General features: G+C 46.4%; 1 protein-coding gene across 2 annotated transcripts; it reads right to left on the bottom strand.

Moving 5' to 3' along the window:
* Window positions 1-5,464: 5,464 nt before the first annotated feature.
* On the bottom strand, window positions 5,465-10,299 carry LOC127297067 (uncharacterized). 2 transcript variants are annotated; one of them, XM_051327319.2, is made up of 6 exons: window positions 9,955-10,299; window positions 8,980-9,104; window positions 8,033-8,347; window positions 7,780-7,949; window positions 7,351-7,697; window positions 5,465-6,121 (listed from the first exon to the last, which is right to left on the bottom strand). In XM_051327319.2, exons 1-6 carry the CDS (start codon window positions 10,237-10,239, stop codon window positions 6,053-6,055), a joined length of 1,311 nt encoding a protein of 436 aa, XP_051183279.1. In that variant the 5' UTR covers window positions 10,240-10,299; the 3' UTR covers window positions 5,465-6,052. The 2 variants fall into 2 exon arrangements, with proteins under 2 accessions (XP_051183279.1, XP_051183280.1); XM_051327320.2 differs by lacking the exon at window positions 5,465-6,121 and having other exon boundaries at window positions 7,181-7,697.
* Window positions 10,300-22,425: the final 12,126 nt, after the last annotated feature.

Genomic DNA, 22,425 nt, shown 5'->3' with positions numbered 1-22,425 from the left:
CTTGATCTCCCCGGCAACGGCGCCAGAAAATATGCTTGATGGCGTGTAACTCACACGTTCGTTGGGAACCCCAAGAGGAAGGTATGATGCGCACAGCAGCAAGTTTTCCCTCAGAAAGAAACCAAGGTTTATCGAACCAGGAGGAGCCAAGAAGCACGTTGAAGGTTGATGGCGGCGGGATGTAGTGCGGCGCAACACCAGGGATTCCGGCGCCAACGTGGAACCTGCACAACACAACCAAAGTACTTTGCCCCAACGAAACAGTGAGGTTGTCAATCTCACCGGCTTGCTGTAACAAAGGATTAACCGTATTGTGTGGAAGATGATTGTTTGCAGAAAACAGTAGAACAAGTATTGCAGTAGATTGTATTTCAGTAAAGAGAATTGGACCGGGGTCCACAGTTCACTAGAGGTGTATCTCCCATAAGACAAACAACATGTTGGGTGAACAAATTACAGTTGAGCAATTGACAAATAAAGAGAGCATGACAATGCACATACATATCATGATGAGTATAGTGAGATTTAATTGGGCATTACGACAAAGTACATAGACCGCCATCCAACTGCATCTATGCCTAAAAAGTCCACCTTCAGGTTATCATCCGAACCCCCTCCAGTATTAAGTTGCTAACAACAGACAATTGCATTAAGTATTGCGCGTAATGTAACTAGTGACTACATTCTTGAACATAGCACTAATGTTTTATCCCTAGTGGCAACAGCACATCTGTAACCTTAGTGGTTCTTGTCACTCCTCCAGATTCACCGAGACATGAACCCACTATCGAGCATAAATACTCCCTCTTGGAGTTACTAGCATCAACTTGGCCAGAGCATCTACTAATAACGGAGAGCATGCAAGATCATAAACAACACATAGATATAACTTTGATAATCAACATAACAAGTATTCTCTATTCATCGGATCCCAACAAACGCAACATATAGAATTACAGATAGATGATCTTGATCATGTTAGGCAGCTCACAAGATCCGACAATGATAGCACAATGGGGAGAAGACAACCATCTAGCTACTGCTATGGACCCATAGTCCAGGGGTAGACTACTCACACATCACACCGGAGGCGACCATGGCGGCGTAGAGTCCTCCGGGAGATGATTCCCCTCTCCGGCAGGGTGCCGGAGGCGATCTCCTGGATCCCCCGAGATGGGATCGGCGTTGGCGGCGTCTCTGGAAGGTTTTTCCGTATCGTGGTTCTCGGTACTGGGGGTTTCGTCACGGGGGCTATTTGTAGGCGGAAGGGCAGGTCAAGAGGCGGCACGGGGGCCCCACACCACAGGGCCGCGCGGCCAAGGGGGGGCCGCGCCGCCCTAGGGTGTGGCCCCCTCGTGGCCCCTCTTCGTCTCTCCTTCGGACTTCTGGAAGCTTCGTGGAAAAATAGGCCCCTGGGCTTTGATTTCGTCCAATTCCGAGAATATTTCCTTACTAGGATTTCTGAAACCAAAAACAGCAGAAAACAGAATCGGCACTTCGGCATCTTGTTAATAGGTTAGTTCCAGAAAATGCACGAATATGACATAAAGTGTGCATAAAACATGTAGATAACATCAATAATGTGGCATGGAACATAAGAAATTATCGATACGTCGGAGACGTATCATGTATCTCTCGATTTGGTGACGACGTCAATCTTTATGGACGATGGCACGCCTTTGATTGGACATTCTGTGGCGAATTCCCCTCTTATCATGTGGTTTTGGAAAATTAGGGCAAACAATGATCTTCTCTTTTCCATCCAGAAAGTTGTTACTTGCTCTTCCAGAAAGAAGAAGAGTACAAGACATGTAGGTACAGTATGAAAGGTAGTGACATGAGGGTGGTCTTTTTAGCTGCAGAGCTTGTCCTTACTCCTTAGTATGAGGGTAGTTTTTAAAGTAAGGGTAAAAGCTTTGCCCATTTTTATTAATTAAGCGAGAAGAGTACAAGAAAGTAAAGTTGTAATGTACATCATTGTCTACTCACACGGCATCAAGTTACTCAATCATTTCACGCAGGAAAAAACCTAAAAGTTTGCCTCACATTTAACCTTTCCAAAAATCACTAAGGGAGGGGTCCGCTTGTTTTTGAAGACCGAGGCATTGCGCTCATTCCAAATATTTTCCAAGAGGCGACGAGGGTGATGGATGCCAAATATTTGTGTTGTGCTTTGTCATGATGCTCCACCAAGAGAAGATAATGTGCGTCGAACGTGCTTGGAGGTAACGAAGTGAAGCCCGAGGCAATCGTTGATGAGCCCCCCAAAACCTCATGGTGAATCTAGAATGAACGCTTGCAAAGTGGAAAAAAACCACCATCAGGCCAATCCCTCCTCTCTATCCTTGCAAAGTGGATGGCAAGCTAAACGGAAAAGTTGATCTTTCAGGGGAGGGGGGAACTCATGGGCGCATAGGTGGTTACAAGCGCAGTTGGTAGAGTGTAGCCTAATTTCCGTGAGATTCCATCTTAAGGATTGACTTGCCGAATTAGAGCCCAAAGCGCAATGTATTGTTGAATGTGATCCACCGATGATGTGGCTATATCGTGTATTGTGTTTATTTATTTGTGTGACAGTCCAAAATTGAAATGGTGTTTCCCGAGAACAGTCTGTGTATCTCCTTGATTTGATGGAAAAAAAAAGTCATTCTTTATGGGCGATGGCACCCGGTGATTGGACATTTTGTGACAAATTTTCCGCTTCTCCTGTAGTTCTAGAAAATAAGGACAAACGATAATTTTCTTTATTTCCTTCCGGAAAGATGTTTCTTGCTCTTCCAGGAAGAAGGACATTCAGGTACAGTACGAACGGTAGCGACATGAGGGTGGCTTTTTAGCTGCAGGGTTTTTTTTTTTTTTTTGAAATGTTATAATGTTCAGAAAATGGGAAAATAGTTTTACATTATTATGAATCTATGGAGTTTTGCCCAGTTGTACTAAGTTAGCGACAATTAGCACTCCTTCCGTCCCACGAAACATGTTAAAAGTTAATTAAATTTTAGATGTATCTGAACACTAAATAGTACATCCAATTTTTGATAAAACTTCAACTTGCTTCGTGAGTTGGAGGGAGTATAAAACGAAAGGAGCAGAAAAAATGTTCCTAAAAGTGAAATGCGGAAAATAGAAACACAAGGATAAGGTGGTCGGATAAGACCACTGCTCGTCCGAAACTGTCTGTCTTCTCCCTCAACAGTTCAGTTTACACCGAAATGCACCCACACACACATACATAGTGGAAGGCACCGGAAACGGACTAATGACCAGACAGATAAAGGCGATCAAAACAAGATCATCCATTCGTCCTGTCCACTGTGCGAGATCCTCCTCTCTCTTTGGGCAATCAAACAGCGGCCGCAGCCGCGCCGATGGAGAAAGCAGCTTTGGCAATGGTCATGGAGCTCCGGCCTGTCACGGCGAGCTGAGGTGACAGCACGCGTGTTCTGGCCGTTGTCGATGGCGCTGCTGGAAGTGGGGAGGAAGGAGGGTGGGGGAAGAGGATCTGCCTGCGGGCCACGGGAGTAGAACGGACGCCAGTTTGGGGGAGGAATATCCACGTGTGTGGCTTGCATCCCAGAAGAACGAGTCGTTGGAAAAAGTTTTTCTGCTCGAGATCTCGTAGGGTGCCTAACCACAAGATCCTGTCCTGCAATTATGTGAGCACGAAGCACAAAAATAATACTAGAACAAGCGTGTACCAAAATTCATGAGTTTGCTCGTGTTGTTGCACGAAAAATATCTCTATTTCCGCGTAACTCTCTGATTTGTCATTTAGAGCATCTCCATTAGTATCTCCGTAGACATCCCGATAACTCTACGGAAGTCTGACGCTGTTTTTAGGCTGTCTTAAAAAGTAACCGGCTGATTTTAAAGCTGAATACAAGCGTCGGCAACCCTGACGTGTACCGAAATCTGTGAGTTTGGTCGTGTTACTGCACGGAAAATATCTCTATTTCCACGTAACTCGGTGGTCTAGTCCATTGACGCCTCCATAGCGATCCCAATAACTCTATCGGAGTCCGACGTTGTTTTTAGACCATACCGACGCATTTCAAAAGTAGCCGACCAATTTTGAAGCCCAATACAAGCTCATGCCAGCGACTCCACACATACGGCTTCCTCTTTAATGCGACGCCTCGAATACCGACCAGTGGGTCGCCGTCTTTATATAACTAACCGGTTCCCATCGGAGATGCGGAGATGCCTTGGATAACACCGTCGTAAATGCACACGGCGGCCATGTATTCCTATTTAACGTGCTCTCTCCGATCACCTCCACCGCACTCGCCTCCATATCGCCGCTGCACTTTCCTCCACAATGTCATGCCGGCTCCCCACCACCTACTCGATGCTAGGTCGGAGTGGCCTCATGCCACCCCCGGCACCGTAGCCACAGCCACAGCTAGAGCCGCAACATGCCCGACGACGAGAACGTGTTGCTGGACCTCAACTCTGACTATTCCAAGTTTAACGAGTAGAATGACATGTTCATTGGGATGGTGAGGTTGCCGAGGAGCAGACGGAGTGGGGCGCTGAGGAGCAGTTCCCCGGAGGAGGCAGCGAGCCGGGCCTCCTTCAACGCGCAACGCGATCGAATGATCTGGGAGTAGTCCGCTAGGAGACCAAGGCAACCATCTTAGACTCTGTCGTCGAGATCTCGGGCGAGCGGGGCGTCCACAGAAGAGGCTAGTCGCCTCCTCATGGCGGCCGAGTGGAGGAGGCTGCTTGAACTCAACGCTCAACGATAGGCTAAGCCGGTCGCCCATGAGGAGCAAGCCTTGCCTAGAACAAGGACTCCTGCTAGGGGCGGGCGACGCTGAGGGCCCAACATCACCGGCAAGCTCAAGAGATGCCTACGGCGATGCTGCACCGCCAGATACGTGAAGCAAGGACGGAGAGACTGGCGCGAGAGACGGTGGCAAAGGGGAAGAACGATGACGAGGTAAGCCCGTCGTGCGTCCAAACCGATAGCTAGTAGACTAGGATTTAGTTTAAGTTAGTTTAGTTCAAATTTCATTCACGCTTTTGTATATAAACCTAAATTTGAATGACATTTCAAAGTTTATTTAAATTTTTGTGTTCAAAAAAGTTTGTGGGTTTCCTATTGCAGCACCCCCAATTCAAAGGAGCAGCTGCCGGCGTCTCCAATAGGGTACTGCCGGCACACCTGCCGTCGTCTATTTTGGAGACGCCTGTGGGGATGCTCTTATGTTTTGATAGGACTGGGAAATTTATCCGCTGAGTTAGGATATTCGGGATAGAGTAAGCTAAAACATGAGTTTCGGAGAAATGTAACATTGCAAACCTGCGTGGGTGGGGAACAAATACTGGGTGGGGAACAAATACATCGTTCCAACCAACCAAACCACTCAGCACATTTCGCCAAGTAGAAAATAACATGTATTGATAAATTGAACTGTTGGTGCCATATGTCCGATCCCTAGCTACAAAACCTCCCGTTACTAAAAAAAAACTATACAGCGTCAATGACAGGCGACATCTAATTAAAGGCGGCTTTCCATTAGTATCAGCTAATGCACATGATCTTAGACCAGCTTAGTAGTAGGCCCAGAAAGCAACCATGACGACGACCATCATCTCACGCCAAGAGAAAACAAAAACAAAAACCAAAGCAGAAAGGGGAAACGAGAGGCAGGCAATACTTGTCAGCCTAGTGCTGCCGTTGGCCCATCAGCATAACATGCTCTCTCACCTTTGCAAACATCACATGATCGAGTGGAGATAATGTTCTAAACTGGAAGTAGAAAATAACTGAATGTAGGTGATAATCTTATAAAATGAACTGGTGGCTGTTGCTCCACGCCAGGAGCAAAGAGACGCCCAAGGATTAGTGGCCATCAGGGCTCAGGAGGCCAAATGAATTAAGCGCTAATGACGCAGCGCAACCAAATTGGTAACATGCTAATCATGCCAAGCACGAAATAATTAGGTCTTATGCCCTTTCAGGAAACATGTGACGAATTCGGTGATGACATGCGGCTCAGCAACCGCCCAACGTATAAGGCAAGTCAATAGAATAAGAAGAGTTTTTTTAGTGGAGAATTGACCAAAGGATCGGGTAGAAAATAGGTATAACAACATGACAATAGGCTTCATCATTCTGCAGACACAACACAACAGGGTGACAGTGTTAGCCTTGGCTCTACACAGAGGCAGAAAGCTGAAAGCGACAGCAATCCAAGAAGGCAGGATCACATTTTTTATCCTATTCATGCCATGGCTCAACTTATATATGGATTAAACGCAACTGAATACAAGGATTATATTGCAGGATTGAAATTTTCAAATCTAATAAAATTAACATGTATGAACAAGTAGGCAACCATAATTCATCTGTCAGTTGCTATTTTGATTATCTTTTCTCATATCTCGTCTCACCGAAAACTATCACATCACATTTTTCACGTTTATGGTTGACGCCTGACAGCCTGAGGGGTGTAAGACTTTTCACCCCATATGCTTCGAGAGTATGGCCTTCTATCCCAAAATATCAAAAAAAATCATGAATACATGCAGGAAATAAAGGGAACATGAAGATCACATTCCATCATATAAATCCTGCTCAATGGCCACACAGAAATGAATATCCATTATCAGTTAGCCTTTTTTTTACGGGTGTTTAGCTTATGTTGCATATAACAAGACTTAAGTTATTCGCAGGGCTAGGTCATCCTTAGATTACGTTGAATTGGGAGCTCAGTCTTGTGTAAACTTATTTGCTATGTTCAGTAAATAAACATAATACTTGTGAGGAAATTTCATGTGAAGTTCCAGGAATTGCGAAGCAAAGCATAGTCACATGTATTAGCCTGAAACCATGTGAAACACAAAATCCTCAAAGAGAACTTCTATGTTAATGGCAAACAATGACTGGAACTAGATAATCAGGATAGTCCTCACTCAATAGTGTACATATATAATACAAAATATTCAAGAATGCACAATGAATATGGTTTTAAAAATGAAAGAGATAGGAAAGTAATTGATATGTGCTTCATTCACATGCATGTAGACAGGTGATATGGTCAGTAAAGAAATAGTTGCATACTTGCATGCTCTAATTTGTGCACAATTTTAGTTAATTACCATCCAGTAAAAGGAATTCTTTGTTAAAATGTCAATGATCCATTCAATATCTTCTCTACTTTCAGCAACATCATGAGCTAACAAACAAATAAAAATTAGCTCCGATGAGCTGTAAAAATAACAGAGCAAAACATGGGTACTGTGTTGTGCAACACATTCTGGACAGGGAAAGATACATTGTTGGAGATGGTCATATGGTCGATGTTATGCTTTCGCTACATAGCAGGCAAGCTTTGATCTTACCTCCTCAAGGTCGACAGCTTCCATCTCATCATGACTTAACCATGAAGATAAGCAGAGATTAACAACATCCATACCACTATCAATTGGTACAAAGCCATCAAAATTGGCAAGTTGTCCAAACTTAATTATCTTCCCTAGATTGGCAGTAGATGGTTCCTCAACAAACTTCAGTAAGATGTCTTTCATTGCACTACACCAGATAGGCCGAGCCATCTTCAAGAAGGAGGACAAAGTTGTAATAGCAAGCTTAACTGCTCCAACATCAGACTCATCTTTCGTGCCTTTTCCATGAAAATCTGAACCTCCAAGCTTCAGAAGTCCATACTGCTCAGCTAATTCACTAAATGCTGCATAATTAATGCTAAAAAATAAATCTTTGGTAATCCCCTTTTATTTTGAATCACTTATTTATCAGTACAAGAGGCATACCATCAAACTTTCCATCACTTCTGTAAACCTCCATAGCATCAAGACCAGCACTTTTCAAGGACCTAATGACTGCAATTGGATGTTTCAATGACCATGGGTGGGCTAATGCTGATATACCCCCAGTACGACTAATCATCTGCACCACAGTCTCAATAAATGGCTCACTGCCTCTGCAGAAAATGCATGCAGAGTTATCAACCAAGCATTTTATGTGAAAGATTCAGTGAGATGAAGTGTGTCTTGTATAACTTACGTGGCATATGCAGGGCCATCATTACCAAGATACTTGTTAAATGCTTCCCTGACATTATCTACATAGCCTGCTTCAACCAAAGCCCTTGCAATATGGAGTCGACCAGGTGCCACTCCCTCACCAGCAATTTTCGTTACATGCTCCCACTTTATTGGCACTTTCATCGTATTTAGCTTTGACAGCATATTCTTTGCTCGTAGGTATCGCCCATCTCTAATGTTCAAGAGCATGCTGTCCAGCTCATCGAACCTTGATGGGCCACACATACCATAGTATGCAAGAATATGAACAGGATCACCAACACCAGGAATTCCCCTTTTGGACAATTGAGTTTCAGGGGAAGATATAAGATCAGGAAAGGGCAAAAGGAAACATATGTACTTGAGGTAAAAGATATCTTTATTTCTTGATAGAACTTGCTTATACAAAATCAGATAATATGTCTTGGCCACTGATCAGCAGTGATATAAATAATATGAATATATGAAAGGAGCAAAGTGTTCTTAAGAAGAACATTTAGGAGGTAATTAATTTTGATATTTACAAACAACAATGGTCTGGATCAGCATTCTATCCAGATAAAGCAGTAAAGGGTTGCTAAACCAAATGATTTAATTCATATATTTCAGCTTAAATGAGTACTTATTTGTATGAAAATAAGTGCACTAGCTGGTTAGCGGATTTATCAATTTCAGGCCCTAGGTTTGCGGTTTTGATGACTGACCGTAAACACTAGTAGAACCCTCCAATAAACAGATAAGGTAGCTATGACTTGGATAATCATAGTTCTAACTGACAAGCGTATGCATGCAATATGATACTATCCAATATGATACTGCTTTGCCAAATTGCGTTGCATTATTTGTGCTATAAAATTGGCATTGTATTCGTCATTTTCCCTTGAAGATGAGAGATATCTTTATCAGCAAAGTAAACAAGGATCTTACCGTGGAGAATGTAGCGCACTGATTTCTACACCAGGAATTATCCTCATGCCAAACTTATGAGCTGCTGACATAGCTTCTGGTATACCAGCCATTGTATCATGATCTGTCAGGGCGAGAACCTTCACCTGTTCAATGGCATACATAATTAAATTACATTCTTATTTTTACCACTCAAAATTGTTACACACCATATGACATTAAAACTGGCAGGCATCACTATCAGAATGGAAATAAGATAGAGGTGTGCTACACTTACGGGCTCATTCCTACGCACAAAATTCTACGGGCTGACGTGTTAATCCGGAATTCGGCTAGGAGATCTAGGCGGAGCAACTGCCGCAAGGAACTTCCAATCACACGCCTCCAGCTTCGCCCGTAACAAAATTTTCGTAAGCCCAGCCCGTAAGTGTAGGATTATTGAATAAGATATAACACACCCGCAAATGATCTGTGAGAAGGGGAAAATGCACTTAACTATTTGATTTTCTTTTTGACGAAAAACAAAAAAGGACAGGCAAGCAATGGACAGTCAGAACTAGTTACCGAAGGAAATCAGCAGATGACTACTTAATTTAACTTCGATGGTGACTATGTGCCCATATGGCGTGATCTTTCTCTCTTCTGCTACTTTTCCATTTTCATTATTTTGACTGTATACCGCAAACATTGAAGGGGTGGTTTTTAAATCCTCGAGAGAAAACACAAGACTAGCCTGTTTACTAGTATTTAACAAAAGACGCCCATATGGCTACCGCTAACTAAAATCAAAGCAATATGCATGTTACCTAGTGATGCATAGGGCAGAAGATTAGAACGCAATGGTCAGATTCTCTCAACAGTTGAAGACGTACAATGGGATAATCCTGGTCAGAACCCATACGACACAGGGCAAAAACCCGCTTGCCATACCTGGCAAGCATTTCCTCAAACACCTAATGCGCAAGCGGAGGAGAGGCTGCAGACAGAAAGACTTACCCCGTTGCGATGGGCGCGCTCGACGAGCGCCGAGGGGGACATGAACCCGTCGCTATGGTTGGAGTGGCAGTGAAGCTCGAACAGCACGTTGCCCCCGCTGCCACAGGCCATGCGCGCGGCCTGGGGCGGCAGGAAGCCGTCCCCGGCATCGGCCGTCGAGGGCTCCGGAGGTGGCGGCGCAGGGTGCGCCCAGGCGCGGACGTAATCGAGGGCCAGGGCCTGGTCGGTGCAGGTCCTTGCCTTCTTCTTGCCCCTGCTCGGCTTCGCCCTCTTCTTGCTTCCCATGGCGGGCGGGGTTTGAGAGAAATCAGTTAGCAGTGGCGCCGGCGGCTTCTGTCGTGTTTGGACAAGTTCTGTCTTGCTCCTGCTGTGCCGCTTGACCAAAGGGTCGATGCCTGGCCCGTGGGCCGTGGCACGCCATTGGGCTGCGGTCGTCGGCCTAGGCGCAGCAATGGGCCCCCTCTTTTCTTGGAAATATTCTTCTAGCCCATTAAAGTATAGCCCATGTATTCTGACGATGGACTAACATAGTCACATTCTAAAAAGTTGTGCAACAGTCACCAAATTATGTTCATGCTTATCCATTCTATTACTATTGTCGTCGTGGTGATACAACACATGCCATCGGTAGGCTTATCTTGGGGCCTGATGTACGCAAGGGGATCCGGAGGAGGGGAATGTGAAGATGGAAAACACAAGAACTCAAGGGACAAGCCCAAACACGGTGTATGTATTAGAACTCAAGCAAGGAGCTATAGAACTTGGCCTCTATCCCGAGGTTGAAGACGTATGGCTTAATCTAGCATTGCGCCCCTGTAACTCCTCAATCGATCCTCCCCGCACAGGGGTGCCCCTCCTCTTCTTATATAGTGGAGAGGAGGCTTACAAGGAAAGGAACCCTAGGGGTATCTTTGCTTATCTAAACTACTTTATAAAGCTTCTTTGGCTTCAGGGGTGACGCTCCCTTCTGTATCGATGGTCTGGTGACCTCGCTTGGTTGGCCCGCGGTACCTTTTCCGTCATCCTTCTACTTTAGCTTCAGGGCTTCGTTTAAAGCTGAACTTCTTAGCTCCTTCACGTCCTTCGGTCCCAGAGGGAATCTTTGACTAGGGTGCCGACAATGCTGCTGTTGAGGCTATGTCGGATTTAAGTTAATATGACCGGTATAAACCGAACTCATGTCTTTTCATCCTCAGGCTTTGGTTCTCTTGGTTGTTCCTCCGGCTTAGATATCACCGGTTGCCCTTACTCCGGCATACCCCTCCTGGTATACCGGATTGTATCATTCAACACTATTAAACAAGCTTTTATAATCCGAATTATCCTCTAATCCGGTTTATAATCATCTTATCATGGCATATTTACCAGAGTCTTACCTACCGGGGGTCATCCCCCCGATAACTATATAATGATGTTTCGTAGGTCTACAGAATATTTCAACAACTAAACAAAATAATAAGTACAATTATCATTTGCATATTTGAAAATATGTATTATTACAAAAAAAGGCCAGAATAAAAACGTAAATATACTGAATTTTAAGGACATCACAGGTCACTTCACTTCAGTGGCTTTTATATGCATTTGTTACACTAAATGAAATACAATCGATGGAGTCAGTTGTATGCTGCAGAGTACAGAGAAATAATGCCTTATTACACAAACGGAGGCCCATGTCCAAGACGAAAAATAATAATAGTGTCTCGTTCTCGTCCAAGAAAAAGAGTGTTGCAACTTAATTGGCGAGTGTGTAAGCAGAATTCCCGATGATGAGCAACGTGCAGAGGGCGGCCGCCAATAGCAAAGCGCACGAAGCGTCGACCTGGTCGAAGAATTTCTTATAGTCTGCACCATCAGGTGAATCGAGAAATAGCCGATTGATCTCCTGGTACTGAACCGCGACACCCAAGCCCGCCGCTGCCCCCGTTGCGATTATCACAGAACATACCTTGAGCAAAATTAACAATAAAATTAGTGCAGGTGTATGTCTGACTAGAGATAGCAGTGATGTACTCCCTGCATGGGATTGGCAGGAGATCGATTGATCGAGAGGATGCGCAATATACTTACAGCGTCAGCACAAATGAAGAAGACACCCTCGCTTCCTCGGACCATCTTCCGCCGGCCGACGTTGATCGCCGCGAACACAAGGGCCAGCATCGTGTAGGCGCATCCGATGACAGCAGCAGACAACAGATACTCGTACGCATAGTTGTCTTGAAAGGTGAAATTGGGTGGAGCTACCAAATATGGGTTGAAAGGTTGATAGATTTTGGCTGTCGCTATTAGGACAATCGAAGCTACAATGAGAGCTAGTGCGAGGACACGGAAGACGAGAGTCGCTACGGCGAGACGATGCGAGCGTGCCATTTTGTAGTTCTATGCACACAGCCGAACTGCCCGGTGGTTCTTCTCAGATGGCTGTATATGTAGATCAGCTGCAGATTTGCAGCTGGCCGTCGCTCGAGTCGATGTGAGGTTTTTGGTTTTTGTCGCGCGGCCAGTTTGTTTGGCCGCTTCTGCTGGCGTTGCTCGCGATACCGCGTCTTGTTTGCTTCGCAGTTCACAGTCTCGGCGGCAAGGCAAAAGTGTTAATGCTCCAGTTTTTTCTTTTGACCTAGATGCAAGAAGCAACGCAGGGACGGTACACACGTACACCCGTGTGTCGTACCCTAGGACGACACCGGGGGCGTCCCATGGCGCCGCCTCCAGAGCCCTCGTCGCCGCTGCCGTCGGCCCTTGCCGCGGCGACTGGCCTAGCCGCAGGTGGTTTGGGGTGGAAATCGCTGGGGATGGCCGCCATGGCCGTTGGGGCGGGTTTGGCCAGCTCGTCGAGCACCGCCCAGGGCGGCACCCCTGGTTGGAGTACGGGCGGAGATCCTCTCCCGGCGGCGCCATGACTTGAGGTGAAGGTGCAGGGCCGGCGGGTGGTGGTAGTGGATTCCCTAGATCTCGATCTCGGTGTCTCCTGTGCGGCCTTCCCGATCCTCTTCGTTGCACGGTTGGGCTGGTTTCGGTGGAGAATCGACCCTGCTTTGTCGTATCCTTTCTCGTTGCTGGCCTCGCCACTGGTAGGTTTTAGTGTAGCGCCTTGCAGGTTACCGGCGGGTGGCACTAGGGCTACCGCTCGGCATGAATAAAGGTGGTGGTCTTAGGATTGCTCTCACGCCAAGACGAAGATCTTCCTTATGCATGTCCTTCTGGTTTTGGCTAGAAGTTGAGTTCCGGAAGGCTTCGCCGATGAATGTCACAGTGTACCTTATGCTTGGAGTTCGCTGGATCGGGAGGTATTCGGTCGTACGCACCCATGATTTTATTCCGACCGTTTGGTTCTGAGGGAGCGTCACGAAGCTCTGTTCTGTTTTGCCAACATATAACATTCTGGTCCATGGTGAAATCAGAGGCGGAGATTATCTTGAAGGCCAGATTGGAGGACTAGCAATGGAGGTTCGAATCTCTGTGTTGTTGAGGAAGTTGCTTGGCATTCTAGGTTTCGCACCAACAGTATGCAAGTGGGGGCGGCAACACAGGTGAAGTTTAGAGTCTTACCTTTCAGGATAAAAATTCAAGGTCTGGCCATAATTGGTTGTGCCTCGCACTAGCCTTGTTGAAGACATTGTTTTCACAGCAGGGACTATCTTCAGGGTGAAAATCTAAGATCATTTGATCGGGCGATGACGGCGCTTGTGCACTGTTCCTTTTTTGGAGGTGTAGCTTTTAGAAAGTCTGGATTTCAGGTGTTGTTTTAGTGGTAGATGTACTGTTGTTGTTAGGTCTGAAATACCGTAGCGGGGCTCAAACTTTGAGAAACTTGCAAGAACTCAACCTTTCTTTTGATTTTAATCTTAACCTCAAGAAGCATCTAACAACCGAAAAGATGACAAAATAAAAATATTCGACCCAAACAACGAGTAAAATATCATTTGTTAGTCTCAAGCAATGCAATCCTTAGATTCGGAGTTCAAACAAATAAAATTCTTAGATTCAAGATCCTCTCGTGATCCAATTTGTGGATCGACCAACTTAGGATCCGACAAACGTTGTTGTTATGTAACTAGGCAATTACATAGGTAGATTTCTGGACGTCTTAATCAAGTTTTGAGACAGTAGATGACCATGGTGGGATTCAACTCTCCATTTTGAAGAGATATTCTTGAATGATTTGGAGAGATATTCATATTACTTGTCGCAAGTATGAATATATCTAGAATTTAAATATGGCTTACATCCATGCTAAAAATAATAAATATAGATCGAAGTGAGCGAAAAGTTGAGTAGTGGTTGTGTGCACATAGCAAATGATCTACATTGTTGTATTGTCATCCGAAATCTGTTTACCTGTTATACTATGGAAGGAGTCCTAACGGACTACGGCGTGCCAACCGTGCTAGATGTAGCACATCTACAACTGTATTTCGTGTCTGCAAAAAAAAAGAGTTGTTTGTTGTTGGGAGGATGACCCCCGGTATGCCAAAGGCATACCAAACTTGGCCTGGCGCAGGCTATCGATGTACCGGTTTGAAGGTCATTCCGGATAACAAAAGTTGGTTCATGGTTAAGTGAATCATACCGGTATCCCAGGAGGGGGATACCGGAACCGGCTAAGAAGGTACCGGATTACCGGTACAGCTACACAGAAGCACTTCGACAAGCTGATCAAAGATTCTCTCAAAGGCTAGAGGACAAGGATGAGCGAAGCACTACAACTTTAAACGAAGCCATGAGGCCAAAAGAAGATGATGACGTAAAAGGTAACAGCGGAGGTCAGCACCCCTGATTAAAGTTCTAGCCGGTACCGGTAGGGCCAAAGTGGCTTTGTAAAGTAGTTTGTCTAGTCAAAGATGCCATTAGGGTTTCTTCCCCTGTAAGCCACCCTCTCCCCTATATAAGGAGAGGGGGCACACCCCATCGCTGGCACGTCCTAGCGAAGAGCTGAGAACATGTAACCTTAATTGACCAAGGAATAGAAAGATCTAGAGCTGAGATAGTACTTGTGTTCTTCTTCTTCAACCTCTGGCCAAGGCCAAGTTCATCCGGAATCCATCCGGAATCCATCCCATCTTTACCAAAACCCTCCCCCGAATCCTCTAGCGCACATTCGGCCCCAACTTAAGCCATCCCATGGCATCTGTCTGTTCACCACGACGACAGTTGGCGCCCACCGTGGGGCCAGCAGCTGCGCTTGCTGGAGTTCATATTCGGGCGGGCCTCCTCACCATCGCCGGCGAGGGTGTCGTCACCACGCTCGTCGACCGCGTCTTCTCCATGGACTTCATCAACGACAACAGGGGCTGCTTCGCCAACGGAGGTAAGTTCCCCAAGAACGGCCGCGTCATCAAGTTCGGGAGCTTCCGCGTCTACTACGGCACCGTCCCCGAGCGCCAGTGCCTCTCGCCGGTGCTGGTGGCTCCGGACCCCCCAAGATCTGCGCTTCGCAGCGGCCACGCCGCCGGCAGCGTCGAAGTGCTGGTGGTTGGCGCGGCTGACGCCGGCAAGGGAGCTGCCGCGGAAGGCGCTGGACCGACGAAGTCCACGCGCACGGCCAAGCCGCCAACCGAGCGCGACCAGGTGGTTGCGGGTGCATCTACAGCGCCACCGGAAACTCCACTCCAAGCGGCCATGAGCGTGCTGGCGACGCCCATCGCGCAGAACATCGATCCGGCAGCGGCTCAGGCGGAGCTGGAGGCGCAGCGCCAGAAGCTGCTCTCCGGAGGCGCAGACATCATCCGGGCGCAGCGCGAGCTGAACCTAACCCTACGTGAGTATAACACTGCCCATGGCTTTGCTTCTGTTAGCGCTCAGCCGACTAGAGTACCGGAAAACCGGCTTAGAGCTCGCAACTTAGATCAGGATCTGCGTAAGGAGATTCTAGCCGGAAAAAGTACCTCTGCATTTATGAGTATTGTAGAGAAACCTAACTACAGTAGCCCGGATAAAACCATAAAAGCTGCTAGGGCTGCAGTAGAGCTATGTGAATCGCTTACCGGAGATGCTTTAGCAAAACAACAGGATCGTGTTAGGGAGTTGCTTGATATGATTCAGGAACAAAATGCTGAGCAGCTTGCTAAGGTAAACAAAGCTGCGGTTTCAAAATCTGTGCATTCTACAAAGAATACCGGAAGCAAGTCCCATGGGCAGGCATCGTCCCCCCATCCGGACAAGAGAAAAGAAAAAGAAGTGAATGCGCAACAAATGACTGTGTATGATCCGGTACTTGCCGGAAAACAACAAGCCGGGCGACACGAGGCCGGTAGAAAAAACCAAGGGGCAGTACGCGGCTATGCCAGAAAGGGCTACGCCGGAAATGATTATGCCGGTAGAGAAGAAAGCGGGCAAAACTATCGCGCAGCAAGAGCAGCGTATCTGGAGGAGGAAATGCCTCCGCCAAGGTACCGGCAGGTAAGGGCCGCGGTACCGGAACGTTACGATGAAGCTGACTCAGGAACTGAAAGAATTGCAGCCTACCGGAACCCTTTGGGGGAACGGTTAGGAGAAAGATGCCTACCAGACCGGGTGACAAGGTATTAACTTGTCAATGCCTACAGGTAGTAGACTAGGGTTTCGTTGGATGTAGAGGGCAAGTAGATCTCGAAGGTTTCAGCCGAAAAGTACTCGACGATGTAAAAGCTAGGGTTTGAGAGACAATGATTCGATCCTTTCTTTGTCCCTCGACTCCCCCTTATATAGGAGGCGGAGCCGAGGGATTCATGATACACAAGTTTACAGAGTCCGGGAGGGTTTCTGACCCGTCCCGCAAGATTACAAGTCTATGTTTCCTGATACAACTCTAGTTTTCCTTAACATTATCTTGGGCTTCCGAACTTTATATTCTTCGATACGTGGGCCTTCAGTAAATCCCGGGTACTATCTTCGGCAGACCCATTGGGGATGCCTATGTCAGTAGCCCCCGAGATTTTGTTTGAATCGTAGAGTCAAGGAAAATCTCCACTTTTATATTTATTCAATAGCTTTGAACTTTACCACATATCTTTGCATACAAATTTCTATATTGTACAGGGATAATGGTAGTTGGGGCTAGTTCATCTGACGGATCAGGTACTAGTTAACTGCTCTAGTGGCAATCCGCAAAAAACTACTTCAAGATCACGTCCCTGGACATGATCTCGGGATACTGGTGTAAACTTCGACAGGTGCCGCTTAAGGTCTTACCATTCTGTCGAGTCCCAGTCATATTTATCGGGTACCTAACGCATCCGTTAGGATTTTTCTTTGTATCTGTTGATACGGAAAAAAGTAGCAAACCGACGTCAGAGACGGCGCCACGCCACACAAAACGGATCCGGGGTCTTACCTTCGCAAAGTTTTGCGGCATTCAGAAATTGTTCGCAACTTTGGCGTTCTGAGAATATATTGTCGAGTGCTTATTCGGCTGTTGGAATAGCACATTTTATTGAGTCAACGGATGACTTATATTGCTCTCCAGATGGGAGTATATGTAGAGTTATTTATATAACTCGAAATATGCTCCCTTTTTCTTCTTCTTTTTCTCTCTCTTTTTTATAATTTCATCGGGCGCGCGAACAGCGTTCCCGATGGGAGTAGCCCCCGAGGCTACAACCAAGAACTAGTGCTTGGTTGTAGGCTCAACACTTTAATGCGTCGTGTCGCTATATTGTCATTCCTTCTCGAACTTTTATATCTATCAGGTGCGTGAACAGCGCTCCCGATGGGAGTAGCCCCCGAGGCTACAGCCAAGGACTTGGACTTGGTTGTAGGCTCCACTCTTTATGCCGCTATATTGTCATTTTTTCTCGAGCTTTTCATATCTATCGGGTGCGCGAACAGCGCTCCCGATGGGAGTAGCCCCCGAGGCTATGAACAAATGCTCGCGTTTGATCATAGGCTCCCTCAATTCTTATATAGTCATACTCGAATTTTACTTTTTTCCAAAGTAGCCCCCGAGCATTTGGGCAAAAACTTGTATTTGATCAAAGGCTCCCGAAGTAATCGATAAATTTTCTTGCCGCCAATCTTCTTATTTCATACTTGTCGAGATTTTCCCCTTGGTCAAAGTGACCTCAGTACTGACGATAGCCACGATCTTTGTATCCAGGAAGCTCGAGCACTACTATCCCTTCCTTGTGGGTCCAAATTTCCTGTCAGGTTGACACGTCGTGCAAGTGGGGGACACACGTCCTCCGCTTTTCCTGGCGCACGTACTGTAGCGCCTGCTCTGTTCCATCTTGGTAAAAATACCTCTTTACCCTTCAGTTACGAGTTCATTGTCCACCGCACGATTTCTCCATCCAACGGTACGTTGCTTCGCCAAATCCCTATATAAGTCCTTCTTCTACCTCCGTTCACACCTTCGCTCACGCCGCATCTCTGCTCTCCTCTGCAAAAAACCTCCATTGCGCCCATTGCTTTCTGAGCTCACCCACGCGCAAGCTTTGCTTCTTCATCATCGTTGATGCCACCACGCGCGCGGCTCACTCGCCACAGCACACCCGAATCCAAGATGGCCGCTGAAGATCTGGAGTGGGAGAGATCGAAAATCTCCAACCAGGACGTCAATCTGATGAAGAAGCTGGGCCTAATGAAGAAAAAATATATATCTCGACTATCTTTATTATATTGCAGCACCGCGAGCCCGCTTCATCAAAAAACCTTTTCCGGCCCCACTCGGTGCCCCGAAAAAGGAAAAGAGTGCGTCTGGAAACTCGCGGGCGTTTCAGTACATTGTATTTTTACAAGGAGGACTATATTTCGACACTAGGCGTAAAAACGCCTTAGCTGTGCCACGTTCCAGGGGTTTTTCTCGGGAACCCCTGACTTCTTATCCTTGATTCTGTATGCTCCTCCTTCAATGACTTCCGTGACGATGTAAGGACCAAGTCATGGTGACTCGGGTTTTTCAGTACTCTGTTGATTGAGTCGTAGAACTAGATCTCCCACCTGAAAGGACCTTGGTCTCAAACGTCGACTATGATAGTTTTTCAAGTCTTGCTGATACTTGGTGACCCGCGATAGTACTTCGTCTCTGGCCTCATCCAATGCATCGACATCATCTTCCAATGCCTTCCTAGATACTTCTTCATTATACTCCGTAACTCTTGGGGAGTCATGCTCTATCTCTATTGGCAATACTGCCTCGGCTCCATGGACCAGAAAAAACAGAGTTTCCTGTGTCACCGTATTTGGCGTTGTTCGAATACTCCACAATACACTCGGCAGCTCCTCTGGCCAGGTGTGTCGAGCTTTTTCCAGTGGTCCTAACAAGCGCTTCTTGATACCGTTGCAGATGATACCATTGGCTTTCTCGACTTGTCCATTGGTTTGTGGATGTGCGACTGACGCGAAGTGCAATTTGATGCCTACCTCTGCACAATATGCCTTGAATTCCTTGGACGTGAAGTTGTTACCATTGTCCGTGACGATGCTATTAGGCACTCCAAACCTGAAGACGATGCTTTTCACGAATTTGACAACAGACGCTCCGTCTGGTGAATTTATCGGCTTGGCTTCTATCCACTTGGTGAATTTATCGACAGCGACGAGCATATACTCGTATCCTCCTGGCGAAGCTTTATGTAACTTCCCTACCATATTGAGGCCCCATTGAGCAAAGGGCCAGGACAATGGTATTGGCATCAGCTCTCCACACGAGAATGAGGTTTCGCGGCAAATCTCTGGCACGCGTCACAAGTTCGTACTATCTCCTTTGCATCCTCTATTGCTGTCAACCAGTAAAATCCAGCTCGAAAAACCTTGGCGGCAATAGCTCGACTTCTCGCGTGATGACCACAAATTCCCTCGTGTACGTCCTTCAAGATTATCCTTCCTTCTTCGGGTGTTACGCATCGCTGTAACACTCCCGAAATACTGCGTTTGTATAGCTCCCCTTTGATCACTGTAAAAGCTTTGGACCGTCTAATAACTCGCCTTGCTTTAACTGGATCGTTGGGTATTGTCTTCCTTAAGATATATGATATGTACGCTTGCATCCATGGTATTTGCACCATTAACACTAGATCCTGTTCCTCTTCTTCTTCTAGTGTTTCTTTTGCAGCCCCCGAGGATTTCTCCTCTTTCTCCTTCTTCTTTGGTTTCTTTGGCTTTGTAGATCTCTCCGTTATTTCCTCCCAGAACACACCTGGTGGAATTGCAAGGCACTGCGACCCGATATTTGCAAGAACATCGGCTTCGTCGTTGCTCAGTCTACTGATATGATTTACCTCACATCCATCAAATAATTTCTCGAGCTCGTTGTACACTTCTTTGTATGCCACCATGCTATCATTGACTGCATCACATTGGTTCATGACTTGCTGGGCCACCAATTGTGAGTCGCCAAAGATTTTTAGTCGAGTTGCACCACAAGCTTTTGCCATCTTCATCCCGTGTATGAGAGCTTCGTATTCTGCCTCATTGTTAGATGCGTTTGGGAACGTCATCCTCAAGACGTACTTCAGCTTGTCGCCCTCAGGTGATATTAGTATCACGCCTGCTCCAGCTCCTTCTAATCTCTTGGACCCGTCGAAGTTCATAGTCCAAGTTCTCGATAAATCCGGTGGTCCTGTATTTTGTAACTCCATCCACTCTGCGATGAAGTCTGGTAGAATCTGCGACTTTATTGCTTTTCTTTTTTCGTACGTGATGTCCCGAGGGGAAAGCTCTATTCCCCAAAGGGAGATACGACCCGTAGCTTCTGGATTGTTTAGTATATTGGACAAGGGCGCCTCATTGACCACTATTATCGGGTGTGCCGAAAAATAGTGCCGCAATTTTCTTGCGGTTGTAAACACTCCATATGCTAGCTTTTGATATTGAGGATACCTCTGTTTTGAAGGCGATAAGACTTCGCTGATGAAGTATACTGGCCTCTGTACTCCATGGAGTTTTCCTTCTTCCTCTCTTTCAACGACAAGTGCTGTGCTTACCACCTGAGGTGTGGCCGCAATGTATAACAACAGAGGTTCCTTCTCTTTCGACGCCACCAAGATTGGTGGTGTCGAGATTGTGCGTTTGAGATCCTCAAAAGCTCTGTCTGCCTCTTCGTTCCACTGGAACTTCTCTCCCTGCTTGATCAAGGCGTAAAATGGTAACGCCTTTTCTCCTAACCTGGCGACGAATCTGCTCAAAGTTGCGACTCGCCCAGTTAGTTGTTGTATTTCTTTTAACTTTGTTGGCTTCCTCATCGTTAGGATGGCCTGGATTTTTTCGGGATTTGCTTCAATCCCTCGTGCTGAAACTAAGAACCCGAGAAGTTCTCCTGCAGGGACGCCGAAAGAACACTTTGTCGGGTTCAGCTTGAGACAGAACTTATCTAAGTTGTCGAAGGTTTCCTTCAAATCCTTGATCAACGTTGACCCCTTCTTTGATGTTATGACGACATCGTCAATGTATACTTGTACGTTTTTCCCAATCTGTGTTGCTAGGCACTTCTGCATCATCCGCTGATATGTTGCTCCCGCGTTTTTTAAACCAAAAGGCATTGTTCTGTAGCAGAACACGCCATAAGGTGTTATGAACGCTGTCTTGACTTCATCTTCTTCTTTTAATCTGATCTGGTTATAACCAGAATATGCGTCCAGGAAGGAAAGACGTTCGCAACCTGCCGTGGAGTCAATAATTTGATCGATCCTCGGGAGGGGAAAGTGATCCTTTGGACAGTGTTTATTAAGACACGTAAAGTCGACACACATGCGAAGGACTTTAGTGTTTTTCTTCGGGACCAATACTGGGTTTGCGACCCACGTGGCCTCTGTATGCAGCTCCTTGATGAAACCAGCTTCTCTCAATCTATCGATCTCTGATAGCATAGCTTTGCGGCTTGGCTTCGAAAAACGCCGCAAAGGTTGTTTTATTGGTCTCGCTAATGGATCCAAGTTTATGTGGTGCTCGGCAAGTTCCCTGGGTACTCCTGGCATGTCAGCTGGACACCATGCGAAGATTTTCCAGTGCTCACGGAGGAACTCGACGAGCGCGTTTTCCTATGCGAGGTCCATATTTGTCGCGATAGACGTCGTCTTCTTCGGATCTGTCGGGTGAATCTGCACTTCCTTGGAATCCTTTGCAGTGTTAAAAGTTGATTCCTTATTAGGCCTCCCTACATCTGGCAGTACATCGTAATCGGTCGTAAGCCTTGACTCCATGTATTCTGCTTGCATGCCGAAAGTTTCTGACAGTCGATGAAAATCCTTATCACATTTATCGGTTAGCGCAAAACTTCCTTTGACTGTAATTGGTCCCTTAGGTCCAGGTAACCTCCACAACATGTATGTATAATGTGGTACCGCCATAAATCTAGCATATGCTGGGCGCCCCAACAAAGTGTGGTACTGTGATGGGAAATCCACGACTTCAAACTCCAGCCTCTCTATCCTGTAATTTTCTCGGGTCCCAAACTGAACGTCGAGATTGATCTTCCCCAACGGATAACTTGGCTTCTCCGGCGTAATTCCATGGAAACGCGTATCGGTTGGTTTTAGATTTGCTAGAGATATGTTC

The sequence above is a fragment of the Lolium perenne genome, chromosome 4 (genome assembly GCF_019359855.2).
Source record: "Lolium perenne isolate Kyuss_39 chromosome 4, Kyuss_2.0, whole genome shotgun sequence".
Classification (NCBI taxonomy): Eukaryota; Viridiplantae; Streptophyta; class Magnoliopsida; order Poales; family Poaceae; genus Lolium; species Lolium perenne.
Note: the sequence above shows the minus strand (reverse complement) of the source record. Positions and strands in the feature narration are given on the sequence as shown.

Excerpts from the sequence above, each read along its gene's own strand:
- LOC127297067 (XM_051327319.2), bottom strand. The coding sequence starts at position 10,239 with ATGGGAAGCAAGAAGAGGGCGAAGCCGAGCAGGGGCAAGAAGAAGGCA. Across the intron at positions 7,950-8,032 it reads GATGGCCCTGCATATGCCAC|AGGCAGTGAGCCATTTATTG; the intron begins GTAAGTTATACA and ends CATTTTCTGCAG. Across the intron at positions 7,698-7,779 it reads AAGTGATGGAAAGTTTGATG|CATTTAGTGAATTAGCTGAG; the intron begins GTATGCCTCTTG and ends TTAATTATGCAG.